This window comes from Haliotis cracherodii, unplaced genomic scaffold (assembly GCF_022045235.1).
Source record: "Haliotis cracherodii isolate W230 unplaced genomic scaffold, xgHalCrac1.p SCAF_5, whole genome shotgun sequence".
NCBI classification, from domain to species: domain Eukaryota; kingdom Metazoa; phylum Mollusca; class Gastropoda; order Lepetellida; family Haliotidae; genus Haliotis; species Haliotis cracherodii.
The window spans coordinates 63,440,351-63,463,934 of NW_027266308.1; the positions used below are offsets into that span (position 1 = coordinate 63,440,351).

Consider the following 23,584-nt stretch of genomic DNA (forward strand, 5'->3'; position numbering starts at 1 on the left):
AACACGTTTTTTCGTGTCATATGACTATAGTTAATCTGTCATGACCATGACAGATTAATAATACATGTAGTCATATGAAAAGATTACCCGGTAAGTGGTTCTTAATTTCTTTGGGGGCACGGGTGGCCCAGTTGTCTAAGGCACCGCGATTTGCTGTGCAGAGTTGCGCCAGAAGCTATGATTGTGGGTTCGAATCCCAGTTTGCCCCGATTATGTTTCTAGTGACCTGCATCACTTCGGGCTTTCCTCCCACATTAAGCTGACACGCCGTGATATAACTGGAATACTGTTAAAAGCGGTGTTAAACCCAACTCACTCACTCACTCACTCTGAGACCTGCATCACTTGGGGCTTTCCTCCCACATTAAGCTGACATGCCGTGATATAACTGGAATACTGTTAAAAACGGCTTTAAACCCGACTCACTCACACACTCTTAGTTTATTTTAAGTAGTATATATTCTCAACATTTTCCAGACATTTCTTTCCTGACTCTCCCAAAATTATGACCCACCCTCTCATTTATATGAGTAATTGACTTTAATAGGAAATGAATCTGAGGTGTAATGGCGGTGTTAAAATCAGCTAAGATATTAACACAGTTTTTACCGCAACAGTAGAAGTATGTTTCTACATTCATGCTTCTACAGTTTCCAGTCTATCATTCAGTCTTTGTGGAGACCAGGTAACCCTCTCCCTCTGTAGGTGCTGTGGGTAAAAGCAAACCAATGACCCAGCATAAACCTGTCGGCTTTTCTTTCCACGTAAGCTGACCCCAACTCATAACAACCAATAACACTGGTGTATAAAACACAATGGATCCCAGCACAGGAGAAACTACCCCTTTAGGAACCTAATACCCTGTGTGGTAAATCAGCACGGTCAAATGCCTTGTTTAAACCCATGAAGGAGACATCAAGCGTACACCCTCTCTGCACGACTTTCTCATGGGAGATTTATTAATTTTGCTCGACAGATTGTTCCATTATCAGAGGGTGGAGATATGAGAGATACTGGTTGAATAATGCATTGTAATAATATCTTATCAGTGGACACTTGAGTGTTAAGGGATAATCTGTCGTCATTCAAATCGTAGTCACTGCGTCTGCTTAATAAGTTATCGTATTATGTAACAAAATATCAAAGTATGATAACTCTACATGTTGGTAATTACATATCTTGGAAGAGTGTGATTTTTGTATCATGGTTAGAAAGTGGGTTATGTGGCCTCACAATAGAGTTGGGAGGAGGGCTTATGGGTGTAAGAAGGAGAGTATTGCTCTTGACAGCCGATGTGTAAGGTAGAGTCTCCTGCTTCTTACATGGTCTCTCACCTGGTCCCCTCTACCTGGTCCCCTCTACCTGGTCCCAGACTGGGTCCCTGTGTCAGACTCAGTCCAACCCTGATCGTGTGACCATCAGATGTCACCTGGTTTCATTCTCAACCTGTCCAAGACTCCACACCATTGCCACCCGGCTGTGAACTTTCCAATCTCCCAGTCAAGATGTGTATAGGATTTCTCAATGAACGGAGTATAGTGTGTAGACAAGTGTCGCTACAGTGTCGCCTGTAGACTATTGGCTGCACCAAGTGTCTCCCACTGACTTGTGTGCACAGGTACATAGCATAACACCACGGTACATGCCATCAGATGTAACTGGCCACTGTATAAAACATTTAACACCCAGCCAGGATACATAGTGTTATCACAACCTTGGTATATACCAGAGGGTGTTATCAGGCGTATGTACCTGAGAGTGTCACTGCTGTTCTTCAACCTGCCTCACAGCTGGTGGTACAGTGTGAGTGATAACTCAGTGGGAAAGACCATTTAATGCTACACAGTTCAGTGAGGTTCTGACAGGGAAACGTGGATATACATGGGAGGACGAACATGAGATCTTGACACTTTTCATTCATAATGTGCTGTGTGTTGGCTGAAGGTTGTGTAACGTGTTGTGAGCCTGGATTGTAAACTTGTGTAAGCTATGGATGTATCCTGACATACAGGAACTTGGAAGGGATGTACTTCGCTGTGGTGTCTTCTCCCCAGGAGGAACCTGTAAGTGGCATAACTTTTCATATTCACCATGGCTTTATTTACACCTGTTCAGTCAGTACAAATTCCCAAATATTGATGTACGAATTTTGCCATTCATGTTGTTAGTCATAACCAATGATAACTAATGCTTTAGTTCTGTAGAGGTAACTTGTTCTCAGTGCTATTCACACACATGATCAATAAAGAAGAGGATTTGATTTATTGTTGTGTTCAATGCAATGTTAAATTACAATATAACATGTTTAAAATACTTCTACAATTAAGAATTAGAAAGTTAAAATAAATCCATGTTTGAAAGAAATATAGAAGACAAATTTATTGTTGCGTTCAATGCAATGTTAAATTACAATATAACATGTTTAAAATACTTCTTCACTTAAGAATTAGAATGTTAGAATAAATCCCATGTTTGAAAGAAATCACTTTTTTTTCCCCCCAATGTGGCCGCCAAGGGAGCGTGTCCTGGAGTGCAGATAAATCCCTTGTCACAGATATTGTTGTGGTCATATATCATGAAATCAATTCTTATCACCCAGGTGGGATATATTAGGTTCTGTTGAGGCATGGCATAATGACATATGTATTTTGCAGATCCTAAAGAGTTTCTTATAACTGGAGTTGCTGCAATACTCACCAAATCCACTTTTGATAATTGAATTGAAATAAGCTTAATTAGCATATACTAATTTGGGTATGAGTGTGGGTATGTTTTGATGTGATTTTCAGTGCAATATCCATTCTTGTAAACTGAGAATCAGTCTCTGCTGTTTGCATGTATAGACAGATGAGAACAACTGACATTGTCACAAGTCCAGAAACATACATGATGAAACACTTCAGAGTCATCAGATGTTACGGAACAACCATTTGATTTTCAGGGGAGGGGGCAATATGGGTTTTTTGTGTGAAAATTATCAAGCCCTTGTGTAACTGAAAACATTAACATATGTTTTACATTGTGGGAAAAGCAATGTGCCCTTTTCTTGCAGACGAGTCTCCAAAGAATACTGTTCATTATATATATTTATTTATAAGGGAAATGAGCACCTGTTTATATTGGAGAAATGAGCCCCTAAAAGTAAAAGAAAAATGCTGTTCTTAAACCAAGGTATCTCCCCCTCTCCCTACCCTCTCCACACACACCCTCTCTCTCTCTCCCCCCTCCCCCCTTCAAAATCAAAAGGGTTGCTCCCTCAGCGTGTGTGTTGCATCCTACATGCGTGTGTAGCATTTATTCAAATGGTCAAATTCCATTTTGTTCCATTTTTCATTCATGCTTGATTTAAATGTGTACGTGAGATTTATTTGTTCATTCTCACCCAGGCACTGTTCCCACACTGGTCCACATTATTCAAGCGCATGTGTCAGTGTTCTGCTTGGCCGCACATCCCGTGTTCGAGCAACATGGGCACATGTTCCCAGATCAAGTGGCTGTGCTGATTAAAGTGATTCAATTTTCATGTCTGTATCAGAACTTCATCAATATTTCATGTGCAATATTGTGGAGAAGCATGATCTGGCCACAGAGGGAATCTAAATGGTGGCATTAGATGCTCTGCTGGATGCTCACCTTGGCTGGGTCCTACCTGCTAGGACCAGTTAAATATGTGGTGGCATTAGATGCTCTGCTTGATGCTGACCTTGGCTGGGTCCCACCTGCTAGGACCAGTTAAATATGTGGTGGCATTAGATGCTCTGCTTGATGCTGACCTTGGCTGGGTCCCACCTGCTAGGACCAGTTAAATATGTGGTGGCATTAGATGCTCTGCTTGATGCTCGCCTTGGCTGGGTTCCACCTGCTAGGACCAGTTAAATATGTGGTGGCATTAGATGCTCTGCTGGACGCTCACCTTGGTTGGGTTCCACCTGCTAGGACCAGTTAAATATGTGGTGGCATTAGATGCTCTGCTTGATGCTGACCTTGGCTGGGTTCCACCTGCTAGGACCAGTTAAATATGTGGTGGCATTAGATGCTCTGCTTGATGCTGACCTTGGCTGGGTTCCACCTGCTAGGACCAGTTAAATATGTGGTGGCATTAGATGCTCTGCTTGATGCTCACCTTGGCTGGGTTCCACCTGCTAGGACCAGTTAAATATGTGGTGGCATTAGATGATCTGCTGGACGCTCACCTTGTCTGGGTCCCACCTGCTAGGACCAGTTAAATATGTGGTGGCATTAGATGCTCTGCTTGATGCTCGCCTTGGCTGGGTTCCACCTGCTAGGACCAGTTAAATATGTGGTGGCATTAGATGCTCTGCTGGACGCTCACCTTGGTTGGGTTCCACCTGCTAGGACCAGTTAAATATGTGGTGGCATTAGATGCTCTGCTTGATGCTGACCTTGGCTGGGTTCCACCTGCTAGGACCAGTTAAATATGTGGTTGCATTAGATGCTCTGCTTGATGCTGACCTTGGCTGGGTTCCACCTGCTAGGACCAGTTAAATATGTGGTGGCATTAGATGCTCTGCTTGATGCTGACCTTGGCTGGGTTCCACCTGCTAGGACCAGTTAAATATGTGGTGGCATTAGATGCTCTGCTTGATGCTGACCTTGGCTGGGTTCCACCTGCTAGGACCAGTTAAATATGTGGTGGCATTAGATGCTCTGCTTGATGCTGACCTTGGCTGGGTCCCACCTGCTAGGACCAGTTAAATATGTGGTGGCATTAGATGCTCTGCTTGATGCTCGCCTTGGCTGGGTCCCACCTGCTAGGACCAGGTAAATATGTGGTGGCATTAGATGCTCTGCTTGATGCTGACCTTGGCTGGGTCCCACCTGCTAGGACCAGGTAAATATGTGGTGGCATTAGATGCTCTGCTTGATGCTCACCTTGGCTGGGTTCCACCTGCTAGGACCAGTTAAATATGTGGTGGCATTAGATGCTCTGCTTGATGCTGACCTTGGCTGGGTTCCACCTGCTAGGACCAGTTAAATATGTGGTGGCATTAGATGCTCTGCTTGATGCTCACCTTGGCTGGGTCCCACCTGCTAGGACCAGTTAAATATGTGGTGGCATTAGATGCTCTGCTTGATGCTGACCTTGGCTGGGTCCCACCTGCTAGGACCAGTTAAATATGTGGTGGCATTAGATGCTCTGCTTGATGCTGACCTTGGCTGGGTCCCACCTGCTAGGACCAGTTAAATATGTGGTGGCATTAGATGCTCTGCTTGATGCTGACCTTGGCTGGGTTCCACCTGCTAGGACCAGTTAAATATGTGGTGGCATTAGATGCTCTGCTTGATGCTGACCTTGGCTGGGTCCCACCTGCTAGGACCAGTTAAATATGTGGTGGCATTAGATGCTCTGCTTGATGCTCGCCTTGGCTGGGTTCCACCTGCTAGGACCAGTTAAATATGTGGTGGCATTAGATGCTCTGCTTGATGCTGACCTTGGCTGGGTTCCACCTGAAAGGACCAGTTAAATATGTGGTGGCATTAGATGCTCTGCTTGATGCTGACCTTGGCTGGGTCCCACCTGCTAGGACCAGTTAAATATGTGGTGGCATTAGATGCTCTGCTTGATGCTGACCTTGGCTGGGTTCCACCTGCTAGGACCAGTTAAATATGTGGTGGCATTAGATGCTCTGCTTGATGCTGACCTTGGCTGGGTCCCACCTGCTAGGACCAGTTAAATATGTGGTGGCATTAGATGCTCTGCTTGATGCTGACCTTGGTTGGGTTCCACCTGCTAGGACCAGTTAAATATGTGGTGGCATTAGATGCTCTGCTTGATGCTCACCTTGGTTGGGTTCCACCTGCTAGGACCAGTTAAATATGTGGTGGCATTAGATGCTCTGCTTGATGCTCACCTTTGTTAGGTTCCACCTGTTTGTCTCATCTTTGGTCATCAACCAGAAAGGGAAATTCTATCATTTTGTTAATGTTTATCAGTATGTTAAAAATGAAAGATTTGTTTGTTTGTTTGTTGTTTAACACCACACTCACCAATATTCCAGCTGTATGATGGCGGTCTTTAAATAATCGAGTCTGGACCAGACAATCCAGTGACTGATACCATGAGCATCGATCCACGCAACTGGGATAGGATGACATGCATCTACCAAGTCAGCAAGCCTGACCACCAGATCCAGTTAGTCCCCTCTTACAACAAGCATGGATTGCTGAAGACCTATTCTAACCTGGATCTTGACAGGTGTAAAATTGAAAGAACCATATAGACACATTCTTCTCAAAAGAATTGAAAGAACACCCGATTCTTTTACAGTTAATCTGTCATGATCAACTTAACTTTACAAAGCAATCCCAGTATTGGTTTCACATTTTAGTCCTACATTTTCAGTCAACAGTCCTTTCATAGAAATAACCCGAATTCTTAAGTTATTCAATATCATGTTGTATCATTTTTAGTTTAAAGCAAATGTAGCCATTAACTTTTAAAATAATGTTTGAAATGCATTGCATGTTATCTCCGGCCACTGCACAGAGAGAACCTTGTTAGAAGAAAATACATACATGTTGCTGTACAAATATAAAACATTCTGCACCTTAAACAGTATTAGCATTTCTTGTCCCCACTAAACCCACAACCAAAACAACTTCATGCCAAATAAAAAATATATATTGAAATACAATTGTATTGTCATTATGACTAACCTAAGCTGATAAATTTGCCAAAACTCATCTCAACGAGGAATGTAACTCAAGGAGTAAAGATAAGCTGCAAGTTTTGATTTATTTATCTACTGAAACTACTTAATGTTATATGGGCGGTCAGGTAGGCTAGTGGTTAAAGCGTTTGCTCGTAACGCCAAAGACCCGGGTTCGATTCCCGACATGGGTACAATGTGTGAAGCCCATTTCTGGTGTCCCCTGCTGTGATATTGCTGGAATTTTTGCTAAAAGCGGCGTAAAACCATACTCACTCACTCACTTAATAGTATACAAATAGAACAAGACCTGTGAAGATTTTTTGCTCCCCATGAAATCTACCTCTTGGTTTGAACAGATCAATCTATCAAACCAGGCAGAAAAATACATTAAAAACATTAAACTTTTCATTAAAAATTTCTAACTTTTCTTTTTCCCCCTTGATATGCATGTGGGGAAATTCTTTAAAATAAAACATTTTTTATACACACTGATCAAATGTGTAAGCACCACTCTCCCCAGAAATTCTATTGTCCACAAATTCATGTTTTCTATTTTCTCTTTTGAATCATATCTAAACCTTAAAAATTTCTTCCAAATAATATATAAAATAATAATTTAAAAAATTCCTTCACTGAAAATTTTTTTAAAAAAAGAATCAACTTTCATGCATAAAAAAGTATATACTTATTTGCCTGCTTCTGTATAAAGATATTGAAAGCTAGTTATCAATTATTAAATATCTACATTTATAGAATCACATCTGTACAAAATGCCAACAGAGGGTGTCCAATGTACACAAGTTAGAGTTTTCTGTTGCCATGCAGAGATGTAAAGGAATCTTTTATGCAAAGAGGGAAACCATTTCCTTATTTCCTTGGGTATTTCCTGAAGTAACCCAGAGGCCCCACATTGTAAGTCAATGTATTATTCAGACTTGTTGGTCATGTTGGGGGGGGTGAGGGGGTGCAGCTGTAAGGGGATAAGGTCATGATGGAAACACAGCTAGGCATCTGGAGGTTAAAGAGATACATCAGACAAGATGCCGCTGACCTCCAACTTTCTGTACAACAGGCCCTGTGTTCAACCTGAAACATTCGACTGACATCTCGTCTCCCAAGTCAGAGATCATCAAATATTATTTTATCGTCTCTGCTGAAATGAAATTCTGAAATTTTACAGAATAAAAAGTTGTTCAATTATAGTTATAAACTGGAATAAAAAGGAGCTCAAAGACTTTCTTCTTTCCTGATACTGCAGTAATCTAGACTTGCCAACTAGTATAGACTTGCATGGGATGTATTGGATATATTTGTTTCAGGATCTGTATGACAGACTACATGTTAATTTCTCAACCCAAACACAGATCAAGTCTTTGAATGGCACTGAGAAGTGGTACACAAAAAAGAAGAAAATCTATGGATGTCAACTTCTTTATTTTGAGGAACACAACATTTTGGAGTGTGTGCTTACTCCATCAATCATGAAGAAGAAGGAAGAATATACTCCAAAACGTTGTGTTGCTCATAATATAGATGTTCAGATCCATAAATTCTCCTCAAACAGATTGTTGTACTTCAAAGCTGAATCAAGTTTGTATGTGGGGGGAAAAAAGCATTGAGAGAAATTGGATCATTTCTAATACATCATCATAAATGTCAGGCATTACCCTAACAATGACACAATCAAAAGTTGAAAAAACGTATGTGATTTAAACAATGAAACAAAACAATGTGGTAAGGTTATGGCAAAGCTTCAATTTAACTATGAACGCAGCCTGTTGTCAGTGAGTTAAGTGTTGATGCTGCCTGAACGGTATTTAGGGTATTTAGGGTATTTAGGGTATTTGATGTGTCTGCTTAACATAGGATGAGAGCTAGAAGTGATCTTCCCCACCTGTCACCAATGACGGGACCTGTGAAGATTCCGGGGTAGAATAGGTCTTCAGCAACCCATGCTTGCCGTAAAAAGGCGTCTATGCTTGTCGTAAGAGGTGACTAACGGGATCGGGTGGTCAGATTCGCTGATTTGCTTGATGCATGTTATCGACTCAATTATTTACAGAAAGCCGCATATAGGTTGAATATTGCATTGTAATTTAAAGCATTCACTTTGCTTGCTGAAAACTCGGGTTTAATGTGAAGAACCCCTTCTTGGTGCCCCGAAGTAACTGTTTGCAGTGCACTCACTCACTCACTCACTCACTCACTCACTCACTCACTCACTCACTCATACACTCATGTGTAGAAATAAGTAAAATTGTTGTTTGTGTAATTGTTTGTTGGCACATTCTGACGTGATATTTTATTTTTTAATAATTTAGAATTTGTTCTAAAATTATCCAAATATCCACAAATGCAGGTGAACTACAGTGCCTCATAAACAGTGGTTTAATATTGAATTCAGTGAACCCTGATACTCTGATGTCATGTCATCATTAGACTGACATATAGAGTCCCAGAAATAAAGTTATCTCATTTATAAAGACATATCACCAAATCCAAATGGAGTCCACAACAATGCTCAATGTCAGGGACCCAAGAGCAGAGGCAGTCTAGACTTGCCCAATCATTCTAGACTTCAGTTGGACTTCATATATTCTCTAGGGTCTGGCATACCAGCTGTCACCATGTAAACTACTCCATGTCCTGGCTCAGTGTTGTCCATTGTTTGATCACCTATGTTACAACCATCACCTCACCATTGCCTCGCCATCACCTCACCATGGTCTCACCATTGCCTCGCCATCACCTCGCCATTGCCTCGCCATCACCTCACCATTGTCTCACCCTCCACTCACTAGAAATATGTAAAATTGTGGTTTGCGTAATTGTTTGTTGACACATTTGTGTGTGATTTTTATTTGAAATAATTTAGAATTTGATCTATAACTATAGTGCCTCTCAAACAGTGGTTAGATATGTAATTCAGTGAACCCAGAAACACTGATGTCATGTCACAATGTAAACTACTATGTGTCCAGGCGCAGTGTTGTCCATCGTGCTTGATTAGCCATGCTACAACCCATCAGCTCATAATCGTCTCACCCTCACCTTACCATTGTCTCACCCTCACCTCACCATTGCCTCACCCTCTCTTAACCATTGCCTCGCCCTCCCCTCACCATTGTCTCACCCTCACCTCACCATTGCCTCACCCTCACCATTGCCTCACCCTCACCTCACCATTGCCTCACCCTCTCTTAACCATTGCCTCGCCCTACCCTCACCATTGTCTCACCCTCACCTCACCATTGCCTCACCATCACCCCACCATTGTCTCACCCTCCCCTCGCCATCTTCCTGCCTGACAGGCCTTGGAGTCTTCAGCACCAGCAGGGCTAATGATGGTACACTCCAACCTTAATGAGGGTGGGTGAGAGGTGTGAGGTGGAGCCGGCCTGTCTTGCCCTGCTCCCACATTTCCCATGGGAACACACTGGGGCAAATATTGTGTGTCACTTCATGTTAGCTGGAGATCCATGTCTCCCACAGATTGTCACGTCTTGTCACAGCACAGCAGAAGCTAGAATGTTATAATCAGCCAGTCCATGATCCTATTGTATTACAAACATTTGCAATGACTGGGTTAACTCCAGTGAAACACCACACCCCACTTTCCAAACAACTTGAACTGTTAAAACATCTACAACTATGGAAAAAAGTAACCATGCTTCATAAAAGTTCAATTAAAATACATATATTCTGAAATTTAATAATCATCTTTCAATACATATTCATGAAGACATCTCAGCTTTAAGGTTGTGATTCATAATTTGCATGTGCATTTTCATGGTTTTTTTAATGAGTACAGCACACAGTGATTGTTTTATAGAAACACTTTTGTTTAATTGTTAAAAGCGCTTACACAGTGACATGACTCACAGAAAGTCAATGGCTATGCTTGGTGGGTATGCCGCAAACAGGAATACCCACCAACAAAGTTGCCAGACATTTTACTTTTCATCAAAACACAATATCAACTCTTTGTAGACATTAATTCTCATGACTTGTCCATGCTCGTCCACGTGTGACGTCACATCAACAAGACAACCACATTCGGTTGGTTCATCTACGGAATCAATACCAAACTTACACACTGACACCTCAGACAATTCTTGAGTTGAGACCAATTGTGGCAGGACCATTCATAAGCGGTTGCAGGAGCACCACATCCGCCCCGGACATCCAGGGATATGTCTAATTTTGCTTCAACGTTTCTAGATTGGTGTAGACAGCATCTGAGGTTCAGGAGACAAGACTAAGACTAGGACCATATACTGTTCACAGATATGTCCAGGTTTCATCTGGACAGCTCTGATGGGCGTGCAAGGGTCTACCGGTGTCCTGAGAACGTTTTAGAGACACTTGTGTTACTCAACCTCGTCAGTTTGAGGGTTGAAGTGTAATGGGGGGGCGGTGGGGTAGCCTAGTGGTTAAAGCGTTCGCTCGTCGAGCTGAAGACCCGGGTTCGATTCCCGACATGGGTACAAGGTGTGAAGCCCATTTCTGGTGTCCCCCGCCGTGTTTTTGCCTGGAATATTGCTAAAAGCGGCGTAAAACCATACACACTCACTCACTGAAGTGTAATGGTATGGGGTGACATCACAACTCATCCTTGTTTGAATGGTATACACTACTGGGACAACAACAGTTTTCTTTGCACATGTGTCTGCAAGAAAAGGGCTCATAATTATTTTTTTTGTCCTACAATAATCCTATATAATTATTTTTCAAGAAAACAGGGCTTGCTTATTTTTTTTAGAAAAGAAGGGTTAACTGCATATAATGTCTTCCCTGCATCACTTTAATAATAATTTCCTGAGTGCACAATACAAAGATAGCTGCAGCTAAAAGATATTTGATTAAAATTAGGTTCCAATTCTGTAGTTTTGAAACAGCCATCATGCCATGTGTGATAGTTCAGAGAAAGTGCCAGACTGCACAAGCCAAACATTCAGTCTGAAGGGTTCTATTGCAAATGTCTGCGCACTCTGCTACAAGTGAATTCCTGAAATTCTGTTGATTCTTGAAAGGTACAGACCCTGTATCACACTCTATATTTAACTCTTCTACTACAAATTGAATGCCAAGGAAAATGATAAAATTGTGTTTCTTTTTCAAAATAAATCGATACACTAGTCAAAAAGTGTGAATCCAGAATTTGATGTCATAAAATGTAGTGACATTAAATAACTAGTTAGATCTTTAGTCTCGTCTTCATAAATTTGTTGCAATTATCTATTCAGTTTCCTCCGTATTCAAGACTCCTCCCGAGACCCACCAAAGGTGGATGTTATTTTGGGAATATTTGTTTTATTATGATAAATATGAGAAAAAGGTAGCCCAGTAATCACTTTCCTCCCAACTTGTAGCAATCCGTGAATGAAGTGAGCGTGTCTTTACAAATCCACCTGTGTGGTGTAGTATTTGAAGGAGTCTCTTGTTAAAGTATCATCAGGGTTGTTTGGGTCCTTTGTGGGGAGATTCAGTCATAACATTGATACATGGATATGTCTGTCTGAAATCCATTGCAGTTTGTCATGAATGTAGTATAATAATAACACTGACAACAACTATTCTGTTCGCGATGGTTTTATGACTGACTAGCTGCCTGCAACTGTGTAGTAAAAGAAATGTAGAATGACACAAACTATTCCCCTCTCAACTATGAAGAGCATCTGTTGGTCATTATGCCAATGTTGGTAAGACAAATTTCCTTATTGTTTGTGTAGAATCCTTCCATAAATTTAGTAAAAAAATATAAATGAAAGAAAGATTATAAATCCTGATTTTAGATAAGTTTGCTTTTAAACAATTTTTTAGCTTAATAAAAAACATTTGTATTTCAACATAAATTTAGCAATGAAAATATAAAATGAAAAATATCATAAATCCTGAATTTTTGGATAATTTTGTATTTAAATTATTTGTAATTTTTTAAAAATACTTGTATTTCAATTTATTATTTTAGTTTTAACATTTGGCATGGAATTATTAAGAAAACTACAGTGACATTAAAAAAACTCTATTTTGTCTGCTGTTTGATCTGGCCTTGTGAGCATGCAGTGCCAATGTCAAGCATGGCTGGCTCGGTAGAACGGTGTAAATCTACCCCAGAGGTGTGTGCATGTACCGGGGAGATATCACTCTCCTTTATTCCACTCACTGCTTATTGAGGAGGTGTGGTATGGGAATTTAATACCCTCCAAAAGTAAAATATGTGTGGACAACTTTCTGACATAAATGGGAAGTTTTATCTTTGATCCTAAATGTAATTTACATGGACTGAATGGCCTTTACAATCGGACATGAAAGGGTTTTTTCGTGTCAAGAATGATTTTCATAACAAAACATTATTTTACTGTCTGTTCCCGGGCCATCCCCTTGTGAGGCATGTGCAGTGGTCTGTGTTTAATGTGGAATTTGCACTCCAGTAATTCTCATATTTCCCCACAGAGTTTAAGAAAGTGATTTATTGGCCAGTGTTATTGGTAGCTTTCATCAGTGTCAGATATGGTTTATGTTTGAAAGGGATATATAGCCATGCCAATTTGATATCTTGGTTTAAGCCCTTTCTTCGACTGACATTTAATCACAGAAATAAAGTTATCATGTTTAAAAATATATATCTACAAAATAAAAAGAATAAAACCCATATGGAGCTCGACACAATCCTAAAGTTCAGGATACGTCATTCTGAACTTGAGTTGGACTCCTTTTAAAAAAAATTCTCTTGTGTCTGGACTCTCTTGGCCTAAATTCCAAGAGCAGGAGGCGATAATAAAAAAAATAGTTGATAGATGTTGGGGTTAATTCAAGACTACTTTCCTACAAGAAATTAAAAAAATAGAAAAAAATGTTGAAAACAGAAGCTTTAGGTCACCAAACTGAAAGTCAAAAATACTCCTTGACCTAACTTGGTATTTATTCTCTGAAGCTTTATTACAAGAACATTGGTGTTCTTCTGTATGTCTCCATTGAAGGCGAGAACAATAATGCTGGCATTATATCAGTGTAAAGGTGTGTCATTAAAGCAGCCTACTTTATTAAATAGGGATGTGTGTTACGCCCAAGTAAATAAGGTGCATTGTCTCGAGACAGTTGCTAGGAGCATGGATCACCTGTAATTACATTACACAATAGAAAGCATTGTTTCACCATGAATATGGAACAGCTTAACCCACAGGAATGTCTTTTATCATTTCCGCACTCAGTAACCATAGTTACAGTTATCTATGTTCCAATAGACAAAAAGTCTGCCTCGGCTTTTAATCAAGCTGTCATGCCAAGTATTGCATACATTGTGTGTTTCATTGTCAGTGCCTCGCATCCATGTATAGCCATGTATGGCCCAGTCGTCTCAGGCACCGCAATTTCGCTGTGCAGAGTTGTGTCCCTTGGGCACGCCAGAAACCTATGATTGTGGGTTTGAATCCTTGTTCGCCCTGATTATGTTTCTAGGTTTGTCAGCACAATACCCATGCTCGTGGGTTTCACCGAAGTGGTAAACGTCTGTTACCTGCATCACTTCGGGCTTTCCTTCCACATAAAGCTGACACGCCACGATAAAACTGGAATACTGTTAAAAGCGTTGTTAAACTCACTTACTCACTCACTTATTTCCCATACGTATGATCTTTATATGAATTAAACTTCTCGTGTAAATGGGGTGGCAGAGTAGTCTGTTGTAAAGGCACTCACTTCTACTACTGAGGACCCAGACTCGAGACGATCCGGGGTAGAATAGGTCTCCAGCAAACCATGCTTGCCGTAAATGGCGACTATGCTTGTCGTAAGAGGCAACTAAAGGGATCGGGTAGGGCAGGCTCACTGACTTGGTTGAATTATGTCATCGTATCCCAATTGTGTGGATTGATGCTCATGATGTCAATCGCTGGATTGTCTCATCCAGACTCGATTATTTACAGACCACCGTCATATAGCTGGTATATCGGTAAGTGCAGCGTGAAACAAGAAACAAACAACCAACCAAAAAAACAAAACTGAAGAACCAGGTTCGATTCCCCTCTTGGAGACAAAGTGTGAACCCCATTGCTGGTGTCCCCCGCCACTGTTCTTGTGCTAAAAGTGCTGCCAAACCCAATTCAATCACTGCTGTATAAGTACTATTATTTCATGACCATATGACTAGATTAAATGTTGTTCTTTCACCAACTTACAAAAGGGATTTTTATTTGCACCTTTGATAATCTTAAGTGAGTAGTAATTGGGTGTAGATTAAATTAAAGAGTTTCACGTTAATCCGGGAAGAAAGGCCGAAGACATTTTGCACTTGGTGAAACTCCTGATGGGTAATGTTCTGACAGACCAAGGATTATTACCATGGGAACCTGGGATTCAAATCCATAATCAACTGATCCTAGCTTGACTAAGGGCCACAACTCTGCACAGCAAATTGTGGTGTTCTGGACCACTTGGGCTCAGTGTTAAAAGTTGGCAGAAGTCCTGTAGTCCTTGCCAAACTGCCCAATAGTTAAGGTATCATAAGGACGAGTAGAAATTTGCCATTTTAATGGTTTTGCTGTATGTTATCATTATAAGTACTGGTGGAATGAAACTTAGTTTCCACTGCCGTGGACTCCCTTGCCATTTGATGTGATCTTGGCATTCACTTAAAGCCATCTTGTAGAGAACGGGCTAGTGGAGAAACATGGCTGCCATGGTTTTGAAAACAAGAAGGGGAGAGGGGAAATGAATGAAAGAAGTAGGTCAGGATGAAAATCTAATTATTTTGATATGTGTGATCGCACAAATGCTGAATTAATATTTTTTCTGTATAAAAGCAATTTGAAAAAGTGATCCTAAATCTCAAAATCAGCAGGTCCACCCACTTACATTATGTATGGGCCTCTATTAAACCACAATGGAGGAGTCCCATCAGGCATGTATAGTCACTTCTCTGAGCTGGGCAATTTGTAAATCATCGGAACCCATACCGTGTGAGATATGCGCAGTATCGCAGCAGGATTTAGATAATAGGCTTACCAACACCACCACCACCAGCGACTGTGAGAAGTAGGTGGACCGGGTGTCCGGGAATACCTAATGAGCTGGTGGAGCTCCATATCATTTGTTAAGGAGGGACACTGAAGCCACAGTTTGTCAGAGCTGGAACAGTTTCACAATCTGAGCCCACGCCAAAGACCTGGGTTCGATTCCCGACATGGGTACAATGTGTGAAGCCCATTTCTGGTGTCCCCTGCCGTGATATAGCTGGAATATTGCTAAAAGCGGTGTAAAACCATACCCACTCACTGACAAATACCGTTCCACAAAGTAGTCTCAGCATCACAATTGTCGTAAGTCAAAGCTGATGTAAAGGGAGTTACGATCATCCTAGCACAACAATTGTCGTAAGTCAAGTTACCATAGGGAGTTACGATCATCCTAGCACTACAATTGTCGTAAGTCAAGTTACCATAGGGAGTTATGATCATCCTAGCACTACAATTGTCATAAGTCAAGTTAACATAGGGAGTTACGATCATCCTAGCACTACAATTGTTGTATGTCTAAGTTAACGTAAGAGAGTTACAGTCGTCTTAACGAAAACATTGTTTTGTAGAACAGTGTCCTGGACTGTTTATCCTGACATAGAATATCTGACATAGATGAAGATTCTTGTTGCCATTGTAAACTCTTAGATTTGAAATTCATAAAATATGATATGGTTTGGTTTATGTGAATGTTGAGCAACACTTCAGCTTTTTCTAACAATGATGGGGTTAGAAAATAAAGTCCATAAAAATAGTCCAGATGGTAAAAGTGTTAGTCCACTTGTTCTTCCTGTTTAGAGGACCTAATTCGAATCTTGTTCAGTGGTGTTCCACAATGGGTTTCTTTAACTATAATGAGAGAATCAAACTTAGACTTTCTGCATGTTGAACAAACACTTAACTACTGTGCCACCTCACCTCACCAATACAAAGATAATAATCATATCACAATGAGTACTGCAGATTGTCTCCTGTCCAGGTTTAAAGTCCAAGCTTAAGCTATGTCTGTACTATCTGTCATTTTCGTAAGATTATCATATACTACTCAAAACAAGTTAAAGAACTCCCACAACTGGTAGGCTGTATGTTGCAATACCTACCAGCCATGACAGATTAAGCATAGTCACATGAATACATCGTGTGTTCTTTAACTTCTTTTGAGTAGTATATATCGACTAACCGTTATCACTGAATCCCTTTCTTTGCTTCATGTTTTGTTAATGCATTATGAGTGCCTGAATGTCTTTTGATATTTTAACATATAATTTGTATGCAAATTCCAATGCAGTTTCCATGATAACTGAACTCAGGATATCATTGACATTTTCGCTTGAGCATTTTTCAAGCATAAATACATTATTAATGAATAATGTGTAATCCAGTTAAGAAGAGAAGTCACTTCATGTCTTATGTCAGATTAGTTGAACCACAGACAGTGCAGCCCTATCTGCTTACCATGTGCTTGCATTGGTTTGAAATTTTGTATTATATATGTTTACATTTAGTATGAGACAAGGAAACAACGTAAGTACAGAGAAGACTTGAAAGTAAAATCGTGTCATAAAGCTTTTGACTTGAATCCATTAAGTTATCAGAACTTTCTTAATGCATTATAAATGTTGAGTGGTTGATTAATTTCAAGTGTATTATTTAATACGGATCATATCACCCCAGGTCTCGAAGCTGGTGTGTAGAAACGTGGTTATTTTGATCGCTTATATTCTGATACTGAGCCAAGAATGCTGATAATCTCAGCACGCGAGGTGCTCCAACAGTGCTGTGATACACAGCTCGTCAGATTTTGTAAATCCATGTTAGCCGTCAGCAAAACAACACACAACTGGGCAAGCCGAGCAGAACTAGGACTCTACCCTCTTATCTACACAGTACTAATACAAATAGCGAATTCCTGTCACCGTGTCGGTTCTTCCATTAACACAATACTTCAGAGCGCTTTTGCTGAAAGTACATTTGTTGAATAAACGATAAGAATGGGGTTTACGAGCTCAGTCTTTCTTAGAAAAACACAATTTGAGTACTTCAGATTTCCTATCACCAATATTCAAAGAGACAATCAAATCTAAATTCAACTCCCTCATCAAGGAATCTCTTCAAGATGTAAATGCAACAAGAGGCACAGGAAACAAACTTAGGACATACTGGATAGTTAAACATGAAATAACATTAGAACCCTATCTCAGTCACTATAGAGTAAGAAAATATCGAGTGCACTTTTCTAAACTAAGAATAAGTAACCATAAATTAATTATTGAACTTGGAAGACATACAAAGCCACCAACCCCACTATATCAGAGGCTATGTTCTACATGTTCAACTGTTGATAATGAAAAACAGTACCTTCTTCACTGTACCAAACACACTCAAGAAAGAAATATACTCTTTGGAAAATTATCCACACAAAATGTAAATGTCCACAGTCATGAAAACCAATCATTTCACTACATCCTCTCAAATAATGAGGTCAATTGCATTTGTTTCCATGTCTATCATTCCAAACAATAAATACCTCTTCATCTTAATCAACCGATGACATTTTATGTATATTATCATCAAATGTGTAATATTGATGGGGTTTTCTGTTGACAGGAATGTAAATTATGTATGTCTGTATATATGTATATATGAATCATAATGTTTGGTCATTTAAAAAAAATTGCACCTCTCCGATAATGGAATGTTTTTGAAATAAGTATTATCTTATCTCACTCATAAGTAGACTTGTAGGGTTAAGTCTCAGAGGAAATGACTGTTAGTTCGTATCATAAATCCTGTGTAAATAGTAAGAACTATTAAAAAGTCTGGCGTCCTTACTGTTGGCTTATCTAGACTTGCCTATTGTAAAGATAGAATTACTATAGGTCAATGGACTTATTGTTGAGTACAGACTTGGAGCAAGGCTAGTAGAGGGGATACAGTGAATCTAAGCTGTGGCTGTCTACACCCTCGCTGTGGTTGGGATGAATGCAATGGGGATGTCTTCACACAAATAGTAACTGGGTCAGATTGTACAAAAATATTAAAAAAACACTTGACAGACGGTGAGTGATGTGGAGTGGATTGAGGGACACTCACTGTAGAGCTGGGAGTCATCCACAACCTAAAACATTCACTTGTACTCATGACTAAGATTAGATGTTTGGGGGCACGGGGGACCCTGTTGGTGGATTTGAATTGTGGTTTTGAATCACGGTTTGCCCCCAATTCAGTTTTTATGTTTGTGGCATCACTTGGATTTCCACCGTGATATAATTGGAATAGTGTTCAAAGCTGTGTTAAACCACTCACTCACTCACTCACTCACTCACTCACTCACTCACTCACTCACTCACTCACTCACCCACCCACCCACCCACTCACTCACTCACTCACTCACTCAGCCACTCACTCAGCCACTCACTCACTCAGCCACTCACTCACTCAGCCACTCACTCAGCCACTCACTCACTCACTCTATCACTCACTCTATCACTCTATCACTCACCCACTCATTTTGAGAGGCCCTCGTGTTATTCTGGTGTTCTTTTCAAGTACCGCAGCTCTTCTTGTGATTGAAAGTTAAGATTGTAATTATGGGCTTTCAGCCGTGATAGCTTGTCTTCATTCAAGACTTGCTGGGTCCACATGACTGTGAAAATGAGTGCTGTTCTTATAATCGGGTTGCTCATCAGTGAGTTATTGAACATTCTTGTCTGGTCATGTGTGATAAAATTCATATTTTGGAAAGAATTTGTGAACTGACCCAAGGGGCATCAGTTGTTGATGAGGCTGCAGATAATCTGGTGCAAGATGTAAGGGTTTGAACAGGGATGTCAACAGTCACGTCAAGGACCAACATGACATGGAGTCCCTGAAATACAGTTATGTAATAGGTGAAATAAAAGTACTTTTATAAAGGCATATGAAGGAACCCTCAAAGCTCTGAATGTCAGCCAAGAGATAAAAATGGGATGGGTATAGGCTGCTACAGCTGAGATGGTAGACTAAAACTTAGTCCATGAAAACATTTCTTTAAATTTTTTTAAATTTTTTTCAAAAGAACCTTTCCTCTTCTGTTTCATAATCAAGGAAACTAGACTTGGTTTAGTTGGAACTCGACTTGACTTGGCTTTTAGTAAAATATATTCCACAGTCGTGGCACAGGACAACTGAGAAGGGGATGAGAATGGTATGGCTTGTCACATCATTTGAAAACATATCGTGAAGGGAAACATAATCTTATATTTGTCTCAAGTGGTTAAATTTTCTGTGTAGGATTTTGCATAATTCCAACTGAAACTAAAGTACAATGTCCTTGGCTTCAAGCAAATGTTGAATGCCTCCGTGGTCCAGTGGTAGAGCATCGCCCAGAGAGCGGAAGGTCCGGGGTTCGATCCGCGGCCGCGTCATACCAAAAGACATTATGGTACTTGTTGTTACCCTTTCTGGCGCTCGGCATTAAGAGGCTAAAACAAGGACTGGTCGGCTCGGAGTCAGTATACTGTCTCTGAGTGGGGTATTCATTTTAAACTGCGGCATGGTATCTCAGTGGGCTAGCACTATAAATCGGCATCAGTCCGGACTAGTACAAACAGCCACGCACACACACGTGCATGCATGTCGCTATATGAGTGCAATAATCTTAGACGCGACATTAAACCCTATTTCACCTCACCTCACCTCAAGCAGCTGGATTTTAATCCAGATTAGTAGTTCCTACTTGAGGATGATGTCAGTACAACAAACACTTTAACCCTGCATGGAAGTCGATAGAATGAGACAGACTGCTGAGGGTGTCAGTGGGGTGGCCTTGTGGTTAGAGTGCTGGCTTGTCGGTTGGTGTCCCCCTGCATGATATTGTAGGAATATTGCTGAATATGGCGTACAATCATGCTCCTTGATTATGTGCTGAGGTGAATACAGAGTGTGTTGTCTTCATAATGAGCCTACCGGTATTTGTTAGAAAAGTCCAGAAAACATCAACACTGTTACCACAGTCAGTCTTTGAGAGACTGGTAGGAACAGAGATACTTGAAGCATCCTGACAAGGAAAATATGGACACATAACATTTGGATTAATCTTATTCTGTGTGAACTTTTTATGAATTCAAAGTCTTTTTCTAAATTTACTGAGATGGTAGATGAAAAAAAGACTGCATATATAGAATCTTGTAAAAAAAAGTTTTCAAGATTTAACCCTCCAGTCAAATAGTCTCACACTAGTTAAGGTGTATTTAAAAAGTTTTTTCAGTGTTATTTTTTTAAACATAATTATAAGATAGTTTATTATGTTGTTATGTTTCTCTCATGGCAGTTTGTTATTTACTTTGTCTTGTTTTCCCTGTGCGAAGCTGAGGAAGAAAACTTGACAAGAGTTACATTGGGAGAATAGTCTGAATGAAGTTATCTCCCTTTCACAGCCTCCAAGTTTGAATCTACTGTTTTAGCAGTTTTAGCCGTGTTTACCTTCTACATCCTTGCTAAAAAGATCTACTTACCTTGAGTAAGGGCAACAAAATGCATGTGGATGTTTTCTTCACAGATTATTCTCCGAGTTCACCTGGGTGATGCTGAGGCGAGTGTGGAGGTTCCTGTCACCCCTGATTCTACTGGTCAAGATGTCATCGACTGCGTCCGGGACCCAAGTGTGCAAGACTGCCACCTAGTGGAGAGATGGAAGAGCTATGGTGAGTTCAGCAGACTGACAGAAAAAGATGCTTCAATGATTAATTATTAAATATACTACTCATTTAAAGTAAAGGACCACTCCATTTGTTCATGTTACTGTAGTTAATCATTATTAATCTGTCATTATTTACAAGCAACAGCTGAAAAAGTACTGACCACCGCTGAAGTATTGCTGTCAACTGCTAAAGTATTGCTGTCAACAGCTGAACATTGCTGACTAAGGCTGAAACATTGCTGTCAACAGCTGAAACATTGCTGACTAAGGCTGAAACATTGCTGACTTAGACTGAAACATTGCTGACTAAGGCTGAAACATTGCTGACTTAGACTGAAACATTGCTGACTAAGACTGAAACATTGCTGACTAAGACTGAAACATTGCTGACTAAGGCTGAAACATTGCTGACTAGGACTGAAACATTGCTGACTAAGGCTGAAACATTGCTGACTAAGACTGAAACATTGCTGACTAAGGCTGAAACATTGCTGACTAAGACAGAAACTTTGCTGTCAACGGCTGAAACTTTGCTGTCAACAGCTGAAACATTGCATTCAACAGCATTGCTGACTGAGGCTGAAACATTGCTGACTATGGCTGAAATATTGCTGACATCACTCACTCACTCACTCACTCCATACCAAGAGATGTTACAAAGGTGGCCCTTGGTGTTACCCTGCCTGGCACTCAGCATTAAGGGGATAAAGCAAGGACTGGTTGGTAATATATATATATCACAATTTAGTGCAATAATTTGTAAACCCCACCCCACCCTTTCAAGCTCTACAGTTGTGACAGAACTGAAGGGAAGACTATAACTTGTGCGTGTGTTTCACAGAACGGGAGATCAACCCAGAGGAGAACATCTCCATCTTGCTGGAGGCTCATGGCACGGAGGAAGAGGACGTGAAGATCTTCCTCCAGTACGGCAATGATGGCACAACAGACCCAGCAGACAACAGGAAATATGGCAGCCCCCATTCCTCTGCCAGCAGCAGTCCCGTCCCTGTACGAGGCAGTCCCCTTGTTGGTAAGTGATGTATGGATCTGAGAATAGGCCAAGTATCTTCAGCTTATTTGATATGTGATCTGAGGGGCATTTTGAGTACACGTGATATAACTGGAATAATTCTTCGTTTTCTCATGGAGGTATATTTGGTACATGTGAAATAACTGGAATAAGTTTGCTTTATCTCATGGAGGTATATTGGGTACATTATCTCATGGAGGTATATTGGGTACATTATCTCATGGAGGTATATTGGGTACATTATCTCATGGAGGTATATTGGGTACATTATCTCATGGAGGTATCTTGGGTATATGTGATATATGTGGAACACGTCTTCTTTATCTCATGGGGGTATATTAGGTACATATGATATATGTGGAACACTTCTTCTTTATCTCATGGAGGTATCTTGGGTACATGTGACATAACTGAAACAAGTCTTCCATATCTCATGGAGGTATCTTGGGTACATTTGACATAACTGGAACAAGTCTTCTTTATCTCATGGAGGTATCTTGGGTACATGTGACATAACTGGAACAAGTCTTCCATATCTCATGGAGGTATCTTGGGTACATGTGATAGATATGGAACAAGTCTTCTTTATCTCATGGAGGTATCTTGGGTACATGTGACATAACTGAAACAAGTCTTCCATATCTCATGGAGGTATCTTGGGTACATTTGACATAACTGGAACAAGTCTTCTTTATCTCATGGAGGTATCTTGGGTACATGTGATAGATATGGAACAAGTTTTCTTTATCTCATGGAGGTATCTTGGGTACATGTGACATAACTGAAACAAGTCTTCCATATCTCATGGAGGTATCTTGGGTTCTTTTTGACATAACTGGAACAAGTCTTCTTTATCTCATGGAGGTATCTTGGGTACATGTGACATAACTGAAACAAGTCTTCCATATCTCATGGAGGTATCTTGGGTACATGTGATAGATATGGAACAAGTCTTCTTTATCTCATGGAGGTATCTTGGGTACATGTGACATAACTGAAACAAGTCTTCCATATCTCATGGAGGTATCTTGGGTACATTTGACATAACTGGAACAAGTCTTCTTTATCTCATGGAGGTATCTTGGGTACATTTGACATAACTGGAACAAGTCTTCTTTATCTCATGGAGGTATCTTAGGTACATGTGATAGATGTGGAAGAAGTTTTCTCATGGCACAGA

General features: G+C 40.5%; 1 protein-coding gene across 1 annotated transcript in view; it reads left to right on the forward strand.

Moving 5' to 3' along the window:
* The window catches only part of LOC139442088 (apoptosis-stimulating of p53 protein 1-like), a 129,251-nt gene that overhangs the window by 10,211 nt on the left and 95,456 nt on the right, over positions 1 to 23,584 (forward strand). The window contains exons 2-3 of the mRNA XM_071222869.1: positions 21,231 to 21,375; positions 22,213 to 22,404. Coding sequence (XP_071078970.1) covers positions 21,231 to 21,375; positions 22,213 to 22,404 — 337 coding nt within the window. The remainder of the gene's footprint in view (positions 1 to 21,230; positions 21,376 to 22,212; positions 22,405 to 23,584) is intronic.